Raw genomic sequence first — 20596 nt, forward strand, 5'->3', positions numbered from 1 at the left:
AAAGCCTGGTTGGTGTAGACTGCTGTGTAAACATCAATAAAACCCCAAAGTACCACATCCTCAGCATTCTTGGGCACAATGGCTTTTTGTTTTTAGTGTTTTCCTTCTTTTAAAGATGAATTTCAGGGTTGCAAACATGAAGAAGAATGATCGCCATGCCTTGGACTCATCTTTGAGTCTGTAATGAGTTAACATCTCTCCCAAGTGAACATTGATTATGAAGGCTAATTAATCGCTTTCCAGTTACAAGAACCCTCTGCATTTGCATTCAGAGAAAGTAGAATCCATAAGCAGAGAAGATACTGTTTATTAAAATAAAGCAAGGGAAACAAAGGGCTTCTCCCTTCAAAATCCTTTCTATTTAACAAAGTTTTAATCAAGAAATGAAACACACAAACACAAGAAATATGTACAGGTAGAAAAAGTGTGTATTCTCCAAGCCAAAATGCAGTATTAATTGAAGAGAAAACTAAAGCAATGCTTTGTAGTTGCCTGGATTTCCCTAGGGGACAGCAAGTCAATGCTTATCAGCCTTCCTCAGAAGAGACTATTTTGATTAATATCAGACCCATCTGACTCAGTCTATTAAACCCTGAAGGAAGGATATTCTTCAGATATAAAAGATATGTCTTTGATTAAGAATTCTACCATATTGCCATTCCAAGCATTAACAACCATGTGGCACCTCTAGAAAGAGAGAGCCTTTGAATTCTAGGAAGACACACTTACTAAAATACCCAGGTTCCATTTTGTAACCTCTTCTCAGCTCTCTGCCTCAGGAAGGAACCCGAGATGCAAAAGTGTCCCCACTGGAGAAGGAACACACTAGTTACATAATTTATTTCACGGTCTGCAATTTAGGGTCAATTACTTGTGACATAATTCCTGCTTAAAGATGATGAAATATTAACAAAACTGACAAAAGCCTGAAGAGAGAAGGAGCGTTTGGTACCACACGACCTGCTGGTTGACTCCCTACATCTGACACACACAGCTGATGTCCAGACATCAGAGCATTATTTTCTCTTTGCCTCCCAGTGTGTTCCAAGAGCCTCGATGCATTGTGCAGCTAATGTGGAAATGTTACATGGAAGGCAGGGGGTGGGGATGCGGGAAGAGAATCATTTGCATTTCAGCTCTTTATTTTCAAACTTCTGCCCAATCAGCACTGCTTTTCTCACATTACTGCGCGGCATTTCTCCTGATGGCCGTGATCAGCCTTCTGCCATATTCTCTGTAGTCCACGGGTTTCACATCCACCACAGAGGCCTTAATTCGAGACTCATCCTTGAAAAGACAAAAGCAGTTTGTGAATGACTGGAAAGCCTGTGGCATGGAGCAGTGGTAGTAATGCCCTTGGCTTCAGTGGCTTCAATGATCCCAGCAGGAAAAAACACAGAGATGTGCGGGATTCAGTTAAAGAATCCAATTTTAATATTTAATTCCAACAATGAAAAAGTCTGAGCCAAACTCAGAATTTCTGGGACTGGTAGAGTGGACAGAAATGTCCCTTCACCACATGCTCTTTTCATCCTTTCCACACACTCCCGAACACTAGAATGGGACAGATCTGAGAGGGCTTATTTAATTCAACTTATCTTCTTTATAGAGGAGGAGATAAGGGCACAGAGAGACTAAGTGACTTGCCTCTTGCCACACAGCTAGTTCTGAAAGCTGAGCTTTCATTTCAAGAAAAGCTGAATGGGGGTTAAAAGAAAAAGCACTTGGGGCAGAGGAGGAAGACCTGCTTTAGGTCCCACCGCAGCTCTGGGTGAGGAGACCTCTCTGCACCTTGCCATCCTGTCCATACCACGAGGGGACAGACCGGCCCTTCAAATCCCTCCCTGATCCTACTCCACTCCCTCAATCTTTTCCACGATGATGTCTGACCCCTTATCACATTTAAGGCTTATAACAACAAACACACTTATTAACAGGTATTAAGGTCAAGGCCTGATAATAACACAGACTGGGTAAACGCTGCAGTGAGCGGGAGTATTTTCAGAACCCCCCACTCCTCACTCATTTGCATCCAGGGATTGAACGGTGACTTTAGAGGCAGAAGGGATGACGTTCAGAGAGGCCACAAAGTCCAGCTCAGGGCTTTGCCCACCTCAGTGTGCTCGGTGATTACAGCGACGTGTGTAAGTGTGGGCGAAAGCAGAGCGTGGGAGTTGGACTGCCTGGGTTGGAATCTTAGCTCTGCCCCTTGCTAGTACATGACTTCAGGCAAGTAACTTATTCTCTGTAAGCCTAAATTTCACCAGTAAAATGGGGATAATAACAGTTTTTATAAAGATCAAGTGAGATAATACATGTACAGTAAAGGGCTTAGAACATCTCTAGCAGGTAAAAGCGCTCAATAAATGCTATTTTATTATGGCTAGTAAGTCAGCAAATATCTGGCAGCTATTACTATGGCCATGTTGGTGGGTGACAAACAGCAATTTCCCCTTGCTAGCCCGCTGCACTCCGAGTGAGTGTACTTACATTGTAGGTTTCCAGTTTGACCCTGATCTTGAACGTGAAAGATCGAAAGTTGGCGTTCTGGAAAACTTCCTCAAATGCCTGCTCATTCTGCAAAAAACAAAAATTCAGACACGGAAACTACTGGACTATCTGAAAATATCTATAAGACTTCTGGAAAGGCTTTGAGAAAAATCTCTCATAGAGAAAATAATTACCCCAGTGGTTTGCAATTACTTAGGAATGATTCATCTACAGGTGATATTTCATTATATAAAACTGTGTAAATAGAATTTTATTAAAAACTAAAACATTCTTAGGAAACACATTTCTAGATTTCAAAAACTTGAGACAGATCTGAGGCCCAGCATTTTCATCACAAATTAAGTAATGGGGGGAAAAACACTCAAGTCTCAAAAACACAGTCCTTTCTCTCTTTCTCTTGCCCATCAAATACCATAAGATTTAACTTCTTTATTAAAAAAAAAAATCTGGTAAGCAGAGGGGGATTAGAAAAAGCATTTTCCATAGAGTTGTATAAAATAAACTTATAATTTATATAAAATTATAGTTCACATCAGCCAAGTATTATCTTTGTAAGCCACATGGAACATGAAAACAGCTTTTTATGTAGAACTCTTTTTTTGTAAAGGTAACTTTATATATTAAAAAAAGTCCTCTAGACTTTCAGATATGCAAATAAAACATGTTAAACATTCAGAAAATTATACATGCTTTCATTACTCTTAGAAGATGAGGGAGAGCATTGAGCATACTCCAAGAATATCATGGTTTCTGGGGGAAGATTTCTGTAAGTCCTCATTCACCAGCAGTAAAAACAGTCAAACATCATCAGCTAATAAAACAATCCTGAAACGCTGCCTCCAGTCTAAAATTTGATATGAAAATAGAGAACTAGGCAAAACAGACAAAAGATATCATACTTTGAAATTAATTCCAGTTATTTCTGTAAAAGGGCTTGTTGGGACTTTTTTCATTGGGACTATTTTCAGAGATCTCAGAGACAATTTAAAAAAAGAGGTGGGGGGCAGAATCAAACAGAACCAAGGATAGGAAAGAATAAGAAATACATTCCAATACAAATGGCAAATACTTTTTTCTTAGTGGCTGTTATAAGTATTCTAACCAATCTGAATGACATGGGAGAAAATCTATAGATAGATGCTAATTTTTTCCTAAAATTTCAAACTTTAAATTTTGAAATATTTTCAAACTTACAGGACAGACAATAATACAAACCACATACAGAGAACTCCAACATACGCCCATCCCCTCGCCCCAGATCCACCAATTTTAACATTTTGCCACATCTGCCGTATCATTCTACCTATCCATCAATCCATGAATTGATCTATCCATTTGTCTGTCTAGATCAGTTGCTAATTATGTGACTTAGAAAATACTGCTTATATTGGTTCTCTTTACATGTTTTATCTGAGCAACCACCTTTCCTAAGTCTATATGATTAGTAAGCTATTCCCCACAATGAAAAAACATATGTGAAAATACAAATTTATAAAAATGAAATGGATAAATTTATCTTATGAAAGAAAGTCACTTCATAAGAATTCCATCTGTCTCCCTGGAATATCAAGTACCTTATACGTGTATTTGAATCAGGATTTGACTCAACTTTTTAGGAAGGCATTTATTATATTAAAAAATCCATTACCTATACTTGAAGTTATTTCAGAGGACAACTTCCTGATCTCAAGTAATCACAGTTGGTGTGCTAATAGCAACAGAGAAATAAGTGGTTTATACCTGTGAAGTACTTTGTTTTTAAAGCACTTTTATATATATAAGTTACTTCATTGCCTCATTATCAGCACATCCAAAATGGCCAAATTTAGACAAAATTAGATGAGTTCTCAATCATGAGACTGAAAAACTACACACAACACACAAAAGAAACACCCCCCCCCCAAAAAAAAATTAAGCAAAATTGGATCAGTGTTATATAGCATGTTATTATAAAACACGTGGCTAACCTTCTCTTTTAATTCCCCCAGATAAGCAGCACTTTGTCCGAGGATAGCCTCTGCAGACTCCTGGAAAGAAGTCACCCACTGATTCTCTTGAAAATCTGCAATATTTACCTAAAAAAAACCAACTCTATATTATTTCAGCAAAGAAGTAATAAAAGGAAGACATACTCAGGAGACTGGGAATTTAATTCTTTCTACTCAAAGTTAATTCCCAGGTGGAAAAAAAAATTTACCATTAAACATACTACATTTTTTCCCAAAGAATGTGGAAGGCATCATAAAAAAGAAGTTAAAAGAATATGTCTGGATCACAGTAGGAATACAACATCCTACGGATGTGGAATTTCAGACCTCAGAGGAGACATAGCCCAACTAAACTCACCTTTAGATGTAAAATACAAGCACCTGGGACTTAGCTCCTTTCCAGCTGCAATGAGCTTGGGGCTAAAGGTTTTCGTAGCATCTCCAACGAGTCAGAGCAGTCTCTGCATTTTAAATTGATTGTAAATTCTTCAATGAACCAAGGAGTTTTGATATCAAGTGTTATGATGAAAAATAAGATGGCCCAAATGTAAGGTTAATGGCATCATACACTGGGGCTCACACCTAGCTGATCCCCTGCAGTCCACTTAGAGAAAGGGCCTCACTCTCAGGGTGAGAATAGCAGCGCTGCCAGTTTATGGAAATGTGTCACATGAAACAAGTGTGCAGGGAAAGGCTGATGGAAAACTCTCTAAAGCAATTTTCTTCATCTTGGCTCAATGAAAAGTTTATGGTTCATGAAAAATTAGATTAAATGTAGAACTTTCCTGCCGAACTATCATTTTAAAGGACAATCAGAATGTAGAAAAGGTAGAAGGACTTTTACTTTTTTAGTTAAAAAACAGTGCAAGAGTATTCACTGCAAAAAACAGGAAAATGCAGAAAATAAAGAAAGAAAGAAAACCAACCAGAAATAACCACTGCAGACAGCCTGGTCTTCTTCCTCCCTGTTTTCTATGTACGCACCTCAAGACCATGTAAAACGTACCATTTTCTAATTTGCTATTTACAATTAATATAACCTAGCATTTACTTAGGTCATTTAATAGTCTTCATTAACAATGGTTTTAAACATTTTAACTGTGGAAACTTTGTCAAATAAACAGCAAATTCTAATGCCTTCATGGTATTCTGTCATATGGAGAGTCAATAAAGGAATAACCAATAATAGGAAAGATGTTTAACATATATCCAATTTTTCAAACTAAAAAACAGCATAATAGACAATCTTATATAGATATAGCAACTGATTATTTCTTTAGAATAGGTTCCCTTCAGGTGTTTACTGTGTTAGAAAAATAAACATTTTTGAGGCTTCTGATATATTACTGCCAGATCACTTTCTAGAAAAATGAGTGCCTGTTTTCTTGTACATTCATTATCATTTAGTAGGATCATTAAAAAAAACAAACAAAAAAACAAACCCAACTTACACCCATCATTTTAGAGTTTTCTAAAGCAGAAAGAAACAGTTTTTTACAACCCAAAAGGCCACAATCCCACATGAGTACAGTCATGTTCCTCTGAAGTCAGCTCTACCAAATCTTGAGGAACACTATCTACAAGAAAAATAACTAAATACAGGCATCAGCTGTATAAGTTCAATTACTGCTCTCCAGAAATACCATTTCAAATTAATTTATCTTCATAACTGTTAGCAGGCGAGTGCCACCAATGCTGTAATTGTACTACATGCACAGCAGACTAAAATCAGACAGGGTATCTAAACAGTATGAAAAAAGGCTTTTAGTGGAAGAAAACAAGACTGCTATTCATCTGAGTGAAAGATCCCATACTTCCTCATTTATAGAACGATAAGCTCTTCGGTGCTTACTCGCCTGCAGGCTTCCCGCCAAGAGCCGCTTTGTGTTTGCTGCTGGGCCCATTTGCTGCTGGGCCCACAGCAGGACTCGGGAAACACCACAGCGGTTCTCATCTGCCCATTCTACTTACTGACAGGATCATGCGGTACTTGAAATTGGGAAATTCACTGTCACACTTCTCACAGCGGTATAATCCATTCTGCTGATCAATCACTTTCTTGTTGCAGTCCTGAGTTGGGCAGGCCTGGTACATACAACTCTCCTTGCGGAGATACACCACTGTTGCCACACAGCTGAAATAGTCCGCCTTTGGGAGAAAAGACTGACATGAGACGCAGAGCACCAAACCTATTCAGGACCCTGAACCCAGAGCCAGATCAGCAACCTCTGGAGCTTCCTGATATCTCAGACCAAAAGAGGCCAAACAATAATGTGGATGTTTAAAGAGCTTAGGCTAGTGCCCAGGCTAGAAGGCTCTAGAAAAAGTAAGACTCCTAGAAGAATGCCTAAAGGGTTTCTCTGTATTTCCAGGGTAGGTCCAGATTCAAAGCATGACTTGAAAGTCTGGATGCAGATGGGAGCTCTCTACGCCTTTTATTATTTACTGTCTACTCATAGATATAAAAAAGAAAACAGGGTGACAAGAGAACAGGAGAGAGGTTGTTCCTATGACAGATGACACAGATCTGCCCAATGTTTAGTTCTCAAGATACCATATAATAGCATTATCAGTTGCTGTTGATGACAATGATGGATAAGAGAACACAGTGAAATGAGAAAGGAAGGAATAAAAACTATCATGTATATTAGGAAAAGACAAAAAGCAGGGGTTGCTGTTATTTGGGAGCATAAAGGAGAAACAAATGATTCAAATATTGAACTGCTGACAGAATACAAGTGTAGGTTAAGACGGGAGGAGGGTCATTAAATACAAACATTAAACGGACAGCTGCAACTAAAGTCAAATCCCAGAGCCAATCCTTGTCAGAACACTGGCGACTGTCAGCCTACGAAAGGGCTGCCTGTTAAAGAACATGTGGACTTCCTGTCTGACATGGAACCCGATGAATGCTGAGTGAGAGCTAAACCTCGAAAAACATCTTGATGTGTGGACACTTCAATCTCCAAGAGCAATCGCAGAAAAGAAACAGACTTGAAGGCCATTTGTATTATAACACACAGCCTGGTTATTACCACTTCTTCAAGATTCCTCTAAGAATTAAACATTTTTCTGCCCCAATATACATGAGGAATACAACACAGTTCTACTAGTAAACCCGGCTGCTCCCCTCTGGCAGCGATCCTCAGCCATCACATCACGCTTTGGTCAGAACCCCCATGAAGAATCATAGCTTGGAATTAATGCCTCACAGTTGGCATCAGAAATCAGATTTGAAAACTCATCCTTCTGCACACTTGCCATGCGATTAAGGAGAAAGTTATGAACACAGGGTACCTTGTCACCTTGACCCAGATTCTCTGATTTAACCTCATACAGGGTTTTCCAGTTGGTGTTGCCCCCTCCTACTCCTCCACTCTTTAGATCAGAGATGGAAACACCATCTAAGGCTTGTCCTTCTGAGTCAAACCTGAAAAATAAACAAAGACTAATGACAGCAACAGTATATACTGCTCTAATGTGCTACTCTCCAGAGGTAGGCTATCCACTCCTCACTCAACTTTTATAGGTCACGGTCCTGTAGGCTGAAGTTAAGTGTCTTCCTAGTTGTATCTTAAGTCTACTGAAGCATGACCCTTCTTTTTATCTCAATTATTTTGATGCCCCCCAGTGGTCAAGACAGTGCCAAAGCACTACAGAACCTTTTCTTCAATTAGCCTTGAATATCAACACTGGTCAGGGAGCCTGAGGCCTAAAAACAGTAACTGGAACTCTCAACAACAAAAAAAGCAATGATCTAGAGCTCTGGGATAGTTCTTTGGGCTACTGATGCTCATTCTCGGTCAGCAGCTATATTTTGACCATCATGGAAATGTATCAGTATAGAAAAGAGAAGTCAACATAATGTAACAGGTTAGCAAAACTGTTTCCATGGTGAAAGAGCTTTTAAGCCTTACACAGAGTCCAATAGATTATACAACCCAAAGTAATTTATTAGAAGGCATTACCTGGTTTCTTATAGATTTACCTTCTTAGTGAGATTTTACTTATGACAATATTCAAGTTAAAATTAATTTGCATTAAAATTCTTATTAAAATTGATTGTACTTCTTGATCAATATGAAGGGTGGGGGGAGGGAGAAAATGGCTCAAAGCAGGGAGGAGTTGGCCTGAGATTAAAAAAATACCACACGTCCTCCAACAGCTAACCACATACAGAACAGGCTTCTTAAAAAGAATGGCTGCTGCTCTAAGCTGCAGACAATTGCCTTCTCATTCTGTCAGGTAAGCAGCTAAATCCGTCACAGAGGCCCAGCACGGTCCATAAATTTGCTTCACCACCACTAGCTACACAAGTTTACGGTTTCAAAAACTCCAAGGAGATATTTGCCACCGAAGACAGCTCATCAGGAGTCAACAGAGCAAGGAGAGAGGGAGCCCTTCTCACAATAAAAATTCCACATCGTTACAGCCAAGATCTAAACATCTCAAATCCTTGTCTAGTGGTGTATGCGCACTGAACTTCTCTTCAACTGAAGCCAAGTTATTTTATGCTGGCAACAGCAACATCTTATGTGGACTGGGATCACGGCTGTTGACAAGTAAAATATGAAGACCTAAAGTGGGCAAGCAATTAACCTGGGGTCAAGCTCTAGAGACTAAAAGAAAAACCAAGCAATAAGGATAAACCACAGCCATGGTCACTTCTGGTCAGACTACCAGGGGGTGCTACATTAGGATGCAATACAAGCTACAGAAACAGTTAAATAAATACACGTGGCCCACACTCAGACTTAAGTGACACGCACACTCCAGTAAATGTTTCGTGGTACTATTTAAATACTAACACTCCTGGTTCACATTAGACCCAAAACAAAAGTGAGAAGTATATCATATGAGCTAATTCTTTAGTCACTTAAATCCTAAGTGGACGCATCTTCCCAGTAATAAGGACTATTCCAATTATTTAAGCTCAAGCTAGTTAAAGTGTTTTCCCTGACCACATCAATTCTTGCATACCATGTTTCAGTTTGAAGTGGCTCTTTTAAGGCAGAGTTTTAACGCCCTAAAAAGCTAGATATACTGAGTAGACCGTAACAGGCTCTCCTCATCCCTTGAGTGCTTTGGGAATAACAATATAATGCCAACAAAAGCCCATTGTTCCCCACCACACTTTAGCACAGAGTCCAACAAATACACATTTGAAGGCGTGATCAGCAAAAGACTTGAGAGAATAAGAAAGCACTGCCTCCTCCCACACCACAGAAGCCCCCAGTTTTAAACCCAGGAAAAAAAGATGCACTCAGTTTCCAGCCCCTCAGAACAGAGATGCCAAGGCCTGACTGTACCCTGCTTTGGCAGGATCGAGGTCAGCGTGCAGCACTTCCATTCTAATTGCCTCCTCTGACTCTTCAGGTTTGTCATAGGATTAGAGTTTGTCAGTTTAAGGGCTTTAAAGCCATCCTCTCAGAAGGTATAATGCCTCCAAGAAACACAGAAATTGTTCCATTCAGTAACAGAGCCCTCTGCTTGGCAGACAGCTCACATACTGATCGTAACAATTGAAAAGAAGCGGCTCTTCTAAAGCCCAGGATCAAACAACCCCTTTGTTTAGCCCCACATAACCTACCATCCACGAAGCTTATAGGCCTCTGGGATGTCAGGATTCACAATGACAGTGCTTGAAGACAGTACAGAGAGGCTCCGTCCACCAAAATCAGAAACTCTGGCTCCTTTGATAGCCATCACGGGCTGTCTAGAACCATCAAATCTATCAGCCTGCATAACAACAAAAACATCAAACATACACAAACAAGTGTCATTGGCAGGCACATCGGAGGAAGAAATATTTTTACAGAAAACAAGGAAAACAGCGAATAGTAAAGTGAATGCAGTAAATGGAACCTATATAAGATAGACCTCACACTCAACAATATGCTCAGACACACATCAAAACTAATCTATCACTACTTTCCTAGAGATGGAGAAAAGAGCATTTCACTACGTAAAGCTTAAATCAGTCAATCTCACAAAAGTGAATCAATAAGGATTTAAAATATTCCCTAGACAGCCTAACCCATCTCCACCTACATGGCCAAAGCCCCACAACTCACAGAACTTTGGAGCTCTTTTAGGTCACTGCCTTCCTGCCCACACTCGTGAGTGCTCAGTACTTACATCTTCTCCCCACAGAGTAGCAGTCACCACCTTCCCTGACATGTCCATCAGGTAGATCTCTCTCTTAGAAACTTCTCTGTTATTAGATTTCACTGTGATTTTAGTGGCATCTTCATAATTCTTGCAGATTCCAATTATGTCTAAAACAGAGGTATGTTTTAATAAGAGATGGTCAAGTCTCCCACTATAATATGACCAAAGGTTGAATAGCATTTAAGTCTTACACCTTCCCTACAAATTGCAAATAAAACTAATAATCACCTTCTGTTTGTTCCCATATGTGGACTTACCTACAAGTGAGTCTTTAGACTTATTCTCTAGTTCACCAATCCCAGTGAAATCAAAGTGAACTGTAGGTAAATGATGACCATCTTCACAGGGCATGACAGATGTCTCATTATTGAAGGTCATCTCATAGTCATTTTTAACAGCTGTGAATTGCTTGTTAGCAATCTTTAGGGTGCCTTTTGAGAAATAATAAACCTGCAGAAAAGGCCAAGCCACACAAGATGGGACAGTCCATCAAAACAGACGTAAAACCCCTTAAAAACCACACAACTCTCTACCAGACAAGAGTCCCCTCATCCTCACTCCTCCATATAACTAACTGTTTCAGTTTAAGAAACATCCCTACTGTCATACCTTGTTCACTTCAATAAGGGGAAAGAACTTGTCCACTTGCTCGTTGAAAGCAGTAACTCTGATTTCACCCTGTAGAAACATGTGAGAATCAGCCAGAATTGTGGTGTTCAACACCAAGTTTTACCAGTGAAAAACAGGACACTAGTGTCAAAATGACAGCTTTAGAGCAGCAGCACAAGCACAAACAGGATCCATGAAGAGGACTACCGACACTCCAGAAAAATGGTCTTCAACCATTCCAGCTCCAGTGGAACACTGGAGTTTCAACTAACTGATCCCATAATCAGGCTCTAAGTTAGAAACATTAAAAAAAAGAAAAGGGAAAAAAAAAAACAAAACTAAGTGAGCTTAATATTCTGACAACAAAAACAAAACAGTTTTGAATCTAAAGTGACACAACTAAAGCCCAGTGGGAAGTGATACTGCCATCACATAGTCAATACATTTGGGTTGTTATTCCATCTTCAAAAAAAAAAAAAAGGAGCCAACCATTTTGTTTTCACAAGGGTTTCAAAGAAATACGCAGCACTCTAGAAAGAACACTTAAAGTACATTTTAGGAATTCTAAACAAAATTAATGGACATATAAACAGCTATCAGGATTGTCAAAATTCCACAGCTTGGAAATTACTTATTTCATCTTTATGGTTTTGTTTTGTTTAAATAAAACACACTTAAGAGTCTGCACAGTCAGAATCCATTTCCCACAAAACCATTCATTTAGCAAGGTGGCTGGTGCATGCCTTCTACTGTGGCCCAGCACCACTTCACTCATAAGCAGATTATCATAATCTAGGGCTTCAGCTAAGCCTGCCAGCGAGTCAGACATGACATCTCTGGTTTTTCCTGCTAATTTCTACTGTTATAAATGCTTTTGTTTAAGACCAAGAATTTTATTTATAACCTTTAACACTCTGCCCCACACAGCATCAAAAAACTAACAGAGGAAGAACGAGGACAAACACGTTTCTTTTGGCCTGCTCTTATTTTTCACCTGATAGGCCTGCCCTGAGATTAGCTCTCTTTTTTCTCAAAGAGTTGACTACTCCTATTTCCCCACTTGACAATACTCACACTTTCATCAACCAGTTCTAAAGAGAAAAGCTTTCCTTCCCCTCGGGAATTGCTCCAGGTACGGATCTGACTTTTATTGGTAACTCGAGCACAAATAGTCCACCTAAAAACCAAATAGGTTATATTAGTTTTTTGAGTTTTACTTGGAAAAGACCTGAAAGGTTCTCCACCATCTTCCTATGGCCTTTCTTATCTTATATATATTCTGTTTTTCAATGTTGGCTGCATTTTAATCCAACTAATTAAAACCCTAAGGTGGCATTCAGGTTTGACAGTTTAAAGAATAAGCAAATAATAAAACATACAAGGTGACTTAACATTAACTCATTCTCCTGTCAAATAAGTAAATTTACAAACTCCCTTCTTTCTCCAAAGGCATCACCAAGGCAACAATATCCCCTTAATGAAAGGTTCTAAGTTAGAAAAAGCAGTAATATCAACCATTATTTCCCACTATTTTCAATTATGGGAATGCATATAACTGGTGTCAAACTTCTGTTTCATCTCTAATACACAATGAATATGAAAATGATGCTATGGAGCATGGTGTAGGTGAGTCACCAAAGGAAAACAGACCAAAGCCAGGTGCCCTCGGAGAGGGGCCACTGAGAAAGGAGGTGCAGGGTCTGAGACCCAGGCAAGGTGTCCATCCTCATTGTAGGCAGGCAAATTCGTCACCTTATTTATAATGTCACAGAGGAAAGTATCTTCTCTACCTTGCAAAGTAATGGAGAATAAATAAAAACATACCTGAAAGAATTCTGAAAAAAAGAAATCACTAATTTCAACTGCTCCCCTTAATTTTTAATGGAAAAAATGTCATAAAAGAAATGCATGCTAAAGGTGTATCAATGTGGTTAATACAAAGAGTAGATGTTTTTAGCCAACTAAATCAGAGGGACAATTTTTAGACTAAAAGTCACCCATTTGTATGGTAAGATGAAATGCCTTCTGAACTGGCACAAATATTTATCTTTATTCACAGATAAAGAATCAAGTGATTCTTCAGGCAGTAAATATTTTTAACTTCAAATTCTTTCAAAATGAATGACATTCCACAGGCTTTGGCAGATTGCTATTTTTGCCATCATTTTTGGTAAGAGAGTTAAAGGTTGCCACAATCTGGTGGTGACCCTGAAGTTCAAGGATAAATAACCTAAAAGCCCATAATAAATTTTAATACTATTTTGTAAGTATATCCTGAACTAATTCTAAGGAACAACTCACTTGGACTGGTAAGGGGTAAGGCTGGCAATGGGTACCACTTTGGACTGTGTTCCCCCGGGACTGTTCATGAGGTTAGTATTTCCAGCTTTTCCAAATGTCTTTGAGACACCAAAAGACTTAGATACGGTGGAACCTTTAAAAAAAAAAACAACACAAAGGACAATCCATTATTCTGTCTAACTTCTATAACTTTTGCAACGACTCTCAACTACTGAGTTGCTACTAGAAAAATCATTGAAAATGAGAGGCAAAATTTTTCCTTTTTAGAATCCAAGAGATATGGGGATCCAATAGAGACTGAAGGAGGAGGCTAAAAAAAAAGCAACCTAGAGTGAAGACTGGGTACACAGAAGTTCAATATCGTATTTGCTGACTTAAGCCCTGAGGTTCAAGATAACGGTGGGCCTCTTTCTGAGGTCCACCCTGTTAAACTTTCCTGTTCCATCAATGGGCAAGTTAATGGGTCAGAGAAAAGAAAATCAACCTTCTTGATGGCAGATTAGTTGCATAATAAAAAAAGCAAAAGAAGGCCAAGGAAGAAAAGGAAGTAGTGGATGAACCATCTGAAGTGAAAGAAACCTATCACAAATATATCATTTCAAAATGTTCCCAGAAAAATCCCAGTCCTCAACTGGCCTACAAGACAGAAAAGTCTAGAATGACGTCTATGGGATTAGGCTTAGTTGGAACCAAAGTGCAAGAATCAGTTTTTGGTTCAAGGCCTAAGTGGTTACCGAGACCCGTTCTGCCTCCTTTATGTAAGCCTAAGCAGCTACCCTACACTTAGAAAGAATAAGGAATTAAAATAACCATACCTTCTATATGAAAATATTTCTTCAGAAAGGAATTTGGTTAAAAATGTAAATCTACCATTTAGTCAGCATTTACTTACTGAGTTTCCACAGAATGTACACTATTCTAGGTATTTGTAGCACTTAGTAAAAAAACACACAGACTATTCCAGATCCTAACATTTTCTATTCTAACTGGGGAATCAATAGCAGTAATTTCTTCAACAGTAACAATTACCTCAAGATTATGCAACTAAGCACATGTATATACATACATATATACAATTATACAAACACACAACACACACACATCAATTCATCCAATTTTTCGTGCCAGGTAACTTCCTTCAATCTGCATCCAGTTCTTTCATCATCCAGCTGATGTGTGTTTAGGGAACACTGATTTTTAAAAAATAAATTTGAATGTAAGCCAAAGATAGACAACTGGCAAAGTAAACCCATGTGGTGGATGGGGAGGAATAACACAATATTTGTTATTTCAGCCAAAGGAAGTAACTTTTGGATAACTTACCACTCTAGATTATCTAATCTACCCACCCCTGTTCAACAGTACATAAGTACATTCCAACGGGGAAAAGTTGTATGTCTTGAAAAGTTTCACAGAAACATTAATGTCGTCTTAACCTTGATTTTCTTAGAATCTTAGTATATAGAAAAATAGAAAATAATAGTTGAGAGACGAGGGAGAGGTGTATGTGAAGCTGTGACAGAAAAAAAGGACCTTTAAAAATAAATCCAACCAAATTCTACAAATCATAATTTTCAATGGCCGACTTCCCAGATCAAGAGATTCCTAAAGCAAATGCCAGAAAGCAAACAAAATGATTTCATTCAAGCCTCTCAGGACCCACTGCAGAGAAAGTTAAAAGAAGAAACTATTTCTCATCCATGAAAGTAAGAAGCAAAGCCTATGACTAATGTAAATAATACTCTCTTCAAGCAAAGGAAAAATACCCAAGAGAACCCAAAATGGGAAACTTGGAGAGACAGGCTAAATTTAATAAGCTAGATAGTTAAAAGACAAGAACTTAAAAGGAATGCAAATTCAAAGTCAGAGGGTATAAAACCTAAAGGTGTGGGAAACTAATATATAAACTATTAACTGAGAAGAGTATATATATCATTCTGATAAAAAAGGCATATTGTTACTTATCTTTAAAAGACTACCTTTAATCATTTTTTCAATACATCCTTTACAATAAGAATCTGAATTACTCCTTGCAAGAAGCAACTTGGTCATGAATGGCATTTTGAAAACTCCCTTTAGTTCCAGATTAAATTTCAAAACATTATTCAAAAGCCTGACACATACAATCAACAGATGTCCTCACGTGGCAATCTTACCCATTCCTGAACTTCCATTCTGTTGCTGGGGCTTGCTGGTTGGTGGACTGGTTGCTGACACAGGAGTAGGAACAACCTGCTGCTGCCCATGTCCTGAGGATCAAAAGGGAGGGCCATTTTAGTGCAAATAATTTGATTTAAAAGGTTTAAAGTTAAGTGGAAGAAATACTCTTGAGAAGGTGTAAAATTTTGATTTTGTCAAAGACTCTCACAGGTCAGAATTCATGCTGATATATTCAATTGCATGCAGTGAATTTCCTAAGGGGGTTCACGTCTTGTTTTCATTACATAAAAGGTTGGCTCCATTTACCTTTCACCTGCTTATAATGGATAGCTTTCAGTTTTAATGAGGCTCTCCCCTAAAGTCTTGCCCAATTCTCCTGCATGAACTTGCAGTAAAGTCACTGGGCTAAATCTGTGACATTACCATTATTTCCATAGCAACAAATCGATGTCATCAACAGAACTGTGTGTTCACGGCAGGATCTATCAGAAGAAAAAGCTGGGTGGTAAGAAAAACCTAAAAGCAGCTCAATTGTCTCTGAAGTGCTCCTGCTTCAAAGGAAAAGGTGACATTCAGAAAATTTCTACCTGTTCCTTCCCAAACAAAGCAACCTTATTTTGCAACTGACAGTTGGTGGAAAATAAGAGTTGAAAGAGTCTCAGATACCGTGAAGTACTAGTGACCTATCACAGCAGGGAGACAGGAGAATGGAATTCACAAGCAGGTGTGTGAAGGAAATAGGAAGATTAAAGGGCACTGGAGGGGAAATGAACATGTCTCTCAAGCAGAAAATAAGAAATACATACCATAAGAGTAGCCATTCCCCCCTCACTCTTTATACAAATGTTTAAGTTGTAGTATGTTAAAATTGTAAAATATACCTAATAAAAAAAAAATCCAACAGACTTATGGAAATTGATTTTGCTTTTGAATGGCTGCTCACCAACAGAGCTTGCAGCATACAAGAGCAGCTCAAAAACATTGCCTGGGGCCCTTAAGAACTTAAACGGTAAGCACTGCTGGAAAAGTTCCTCACCTGCCACCCTCTCTCTGCCTTCTCCTACTGCTGAGTTTAAGTTTCTCTGGGTATTCCAAGGTCCTAACTCAAATGGGCATTATTACACATGGATTTAATTTGCTTCTGCCAATATTAAACTCTTTAACTGGCACAGCTAAGAGAGTTAACTGTGCCATTAGAGTAAAATAAATTTAGCATAAAATTAAAAAGGTTAAATGGAATTATTTATTCTTTAGTTCTTCCTATGGAGAGAAAAACTGAGACCTATTTACACAGAAAAAATAGCCTAGATTATTGACAATGAAATTTTTGTGTTTTCTTGTTAGCTTTTCTATTATCTCTGAATTTACAAAGTGTCATGTGAAATTCCATGGGAGAATTACTCTTCTTTGACAATGTGTCATGAAAGAACATTTTGAAATTCTACAGCAAACCTTTTTTAAATCAGTAGGGAAAAATGAGTTACTCAGTAAATAGTATTGGGGCTAAGCGACTAGAAAAAAAAAATAAACTGTACCTTTACCTGCTTCATAAAATATATTTGTAAGAATCAAAGATTTAAACATTCAAAAACAGAACCACGAAAATACACAAATCCCTGCTATACTCCATCCCAGTTCTTCCCACTCCTCTACAGTCTCAAAATATCTAAACTGTGAAGTCCCTTCCTCGGCGCCAGACTGCTTCTTCAAGTATCTTGCTGAGCAGAATAGGGTCATGGGATTTTGCTGATCTCATATATTCAATGTTTATCCAAATGTAACTTACCTTACCTATCCTAAAATAAACATTTTTTTCATGTTTTAATATCTGAATTAAAGTTAATGTGCTATAATTTATTTCTTAATACATAATACAATGGCACAGTCTTAGAGTTTTAGATTCAGTGAAGTATAGTTAACAAGTCTGCAATTAAGTCCTATAATAGACATATCAATCATCAATGACTTTTTTTGAGTGCTTACTACACACCAGGTACAAGCCTAATTCTTATTCCATTTAATATTCAGCCTGTGATGTAGATACTATTATTCCCATTTAACAGAAGAGAAAACTGGGTCAGAGAGGTCAACCAACTTGCCCAAAGTCACACACACAGACTAGAAAGAGGCAGAGCCTCGTCTTGAACCCAGGTTTGTATCGCTGGATCCATCCACATCATCACCACCTAGTTATTCTTAATTGTAAGCAATCACAGAAAAACTATGATTACATAAAGCATAATTAATAATTATAAAATCTGATAATTAGAAAAAGTTATCAATCTAGTTATGAGAGCAATCTGTAACTCCTGCTCTGAACCCCATATGCAAATTTGGCACAGGAGACAAGAGACAGCCCCAAACCAACCAGATGGCAAGAATCCTGGTGCATCCTAAATAGCAACAATGGTCCTTCAATTTAATGCTCCGCAACACAAGCAGCTGACCACAAGACTTAAATCAGTCCACGGCTAAATAAAAATCTTTCTGAAAATTAAAATTAAACTCCATGGTAGCAATACAGAGAGACTCAACTTTTGAAAATCTTCTGTTTTGTGCCCCCTGCACATCAAATCATTCCAACGAGATGGATCAAGGTCATAACTCTTTTGCTCTATGCTAGCTTATCACTGGCTCTGACTCAGGAGGGAAATAGGATATTTAAAAGCAGACTTTAGCTCCTCAAGTTACTTGCACTCACATCTATCATTTTTATTACTATTATTATCATTATAATGGTAAATGAACCATCAGCAAAGAAAACTTTTCTAACAGACAACGGAGTATGCAAAATAACAAAAAAACTAAACGTCTACCAGTATATTCTTAACAACTGCAAAAAAAAAAAAAACACAGAGAATGCAATCCAATAATTATTTCCTGTTGGCAGAAAACAGACAGAATAAGGCTGAAAACAATTCCAATTAACATCTCTGAGTAATACCAATAACTATCATGTAAGAAATTTAAGTCTACATAAATTAGAAATAGTGTAGCTAAATAGGACTAACATACATACTTAGAAAAATACACAGAGCTAAATATAAGAGATTTAAAACCATCCAATCCAACAATGTAGAAAGCATGATTGTTTGAAGTTTTTTATTTCTCACATTTTGAAAATTCTGTTAGTATCTTTATTTAACGTTTGTATTACCGTAGACAATGATACATAATAATAGAGGAATTTCATTTTGGAATTCCTCTATTTCTGGGCTGGACTTAGTCAATTAATTTTACTGGTCACCTGCTCTGTCACAGGCTCTGGGTTAGGTGCTGGAGGTTACAAATCTAGCTTTAGTTCTCTAGCCACTAATAAGAGTTTCTTTGACTTCACAATGGAGAATCAGAAACCATTTCTATGAAAAACACTGAAAGGTAGTAGACACTATAACAAAGCTATTTCCATGATGATCCAAGTAACAATGTTGTTACTGATTCTGTTACAATGAAATTCAATAGCAAATAATCCTGAAAATCTTCTCTCATCCCTCTGTACTTTAACAGGCCCTGAAGAGAGGGAACCGTTGGTATAGCTGGGTATTTGGACCCGAGTTTTTCCCATAGCTTTACAGTTCTGACCCCAAGCAGTAATTTTCTTTAAACCCTTTCCTATCCATCTTTATTTCAAGCACTTTTGACCCTGGAACACAAAATGTCCAAAGCAACCATAGCCATTCAATTATATACAACATAAAAAAAAAACATAAAAACTATCCAAAAGTGATAAAGTTAGGCACAATCGCCTTCCCTTTGCCCCTACTGCATTTAAAGACTTCAAAGAGGTGCTAATCATTTGCTTTGTCTCATGCTCTCCTTACTAGAAGAGTAAGATAACCAATGTTATTTGAACAAAACTTCGTAACTGCAAAAAAAAGGAGATGTTCCAATTTAATATTTTAGAACTTTACCTGAACAGGCTTCAGCTTTCCCTCTCCAATTTAAAGCAACAAAATACTAGGATTTGGGTGGGTAACAATTAATACCTAGAACGTTCCATTTCCGGAAGGATCATGGCCATGGCCTAGTCCCGAATCTTCCCACCCCTCTTAAAAACCACACAGAGCAACAAGGAAAACGAATGTCCACCCATACACACTAACCCACACATCATAGTTCAACTACATAACAAGACATTGTCGCAAAGCAGTAAACACCGTAAGAAGAGCCAAGGCTCTGCAATTCATATCAGAGATAAAAGACTAATCCCTCCAAATTTTGAAGAACTCCTAGAAATTGAGAAGAAACAGGCCAACAACCCAAAAGAAAAATGGGCAATAAAAATAGCTCACAGAGAATTAGAAAAAACCAAGAAGTTCTCATATGAAGAGATGCTCACCTCACTCAGAATACAAATTAAAAACTACATTGAGATACTTTTCACTTAATCAACTTGATAAAAATTCAAATGCTGTTGGCATAGATGTGAAGAAGCCAGTATTTTTGTGCACTGTTTGCTGGTGGGAATGCAAAAACAGTACTACAGTATGGAGGAGAATGCAATCTAATCTACCAACCACAGACACATTTAGCCCTGGCCTGGCAATCTCACTTCTGGGAATCTAACCCACTCTGCCCATACAACTATGTATGAATAAAGTTACTCACTACAGCACTGTTTTGACATCCAGAGCAAGGAAACAACTGAAGTGTCCATCAATAAAAACTGGTTAAATAGATCATGGAACAGCCACACAATAGGATCCTGTATAGCTGTTAAAATTAATAAATGAGAAAGTGCTCTAAGCATGTAAATGGAAACATCTCCAGGCTAAAAATCTTAAAAAAGCAAGTTTCCAGGAAGCGTCCCCGGTATGCCACCTTTTTTTGTAAGCATAGTGGAGTATGGAATGAGA

The 20596-nt window shown here is 38.1% G+C and overlaps 1 protein-coding gene across 3 annotated transcripts in view; it reads right to left on the minus strand.

The window, feature by feature from the left end:
• Nucleotides 1-278: 278 nt before the first annotated feature.
• Nucleotides 279-20596, minus strand: part of RPA1 (replication protein A1) — a 59153-nt gene continuing 38835 nt past the window's right edge. For all 3 annotated transcript variants that reach the window (XM_037809447.1, XM_037809449.1, XM_037809448.1), the window contains exons 6-17: nt 15737-15829; nt 13581-13713; nt 12354-12456; nt 11280-11348; nt 10928-11120; nt 10638-10777; nt 10090-10238; nt 7797-7929; nt 6471-6647; nt 4479-4586; nt 2491-2577; nt 279-1287 (exon numbers count right to left, since the gene is read on the minus strand). In XM_037809447.1, coding sequence (XP_037665375.1) covers nt 1183-1287; nt 2491-2577; nt 4479-4586; nt 6471-6647; nt 7797-7929; nt 10090-10238; nt 10638-10777; nt 10928-11120; nt 11280-11348; nt 12354-12456; nt 13581-13713; nt 15737-15829 — 1490 coding nt within the window. In that variant the 3' untranslated portion in view covers nt 279-1182. The remainder of the gene's footprint in view (nt 1288-2490; nt 2578-4478; nt 4587-6470; nt 6648-7796; nt 7930-10089; nt 10239-10637; nt 10778-10927; nt 11121-11279; nt 11349-12353; nt 12457-13580; nt 13714-15736; nt 15830-20596) is intronic.

This window comes from Choloepus didactylus, chromosome 18, assembly GCF_015220235.1.
Source record: "Choloepus didactylus isolate mChoDid1 chromosome 18, mChoDid1.pri, whole genome shotgun sequence".
NCBI lineage: Eukaryota > Metazoa > Chordata > Mammalia > Pilosa > Megalonychidae > Choloepus > Choloepus didactylus.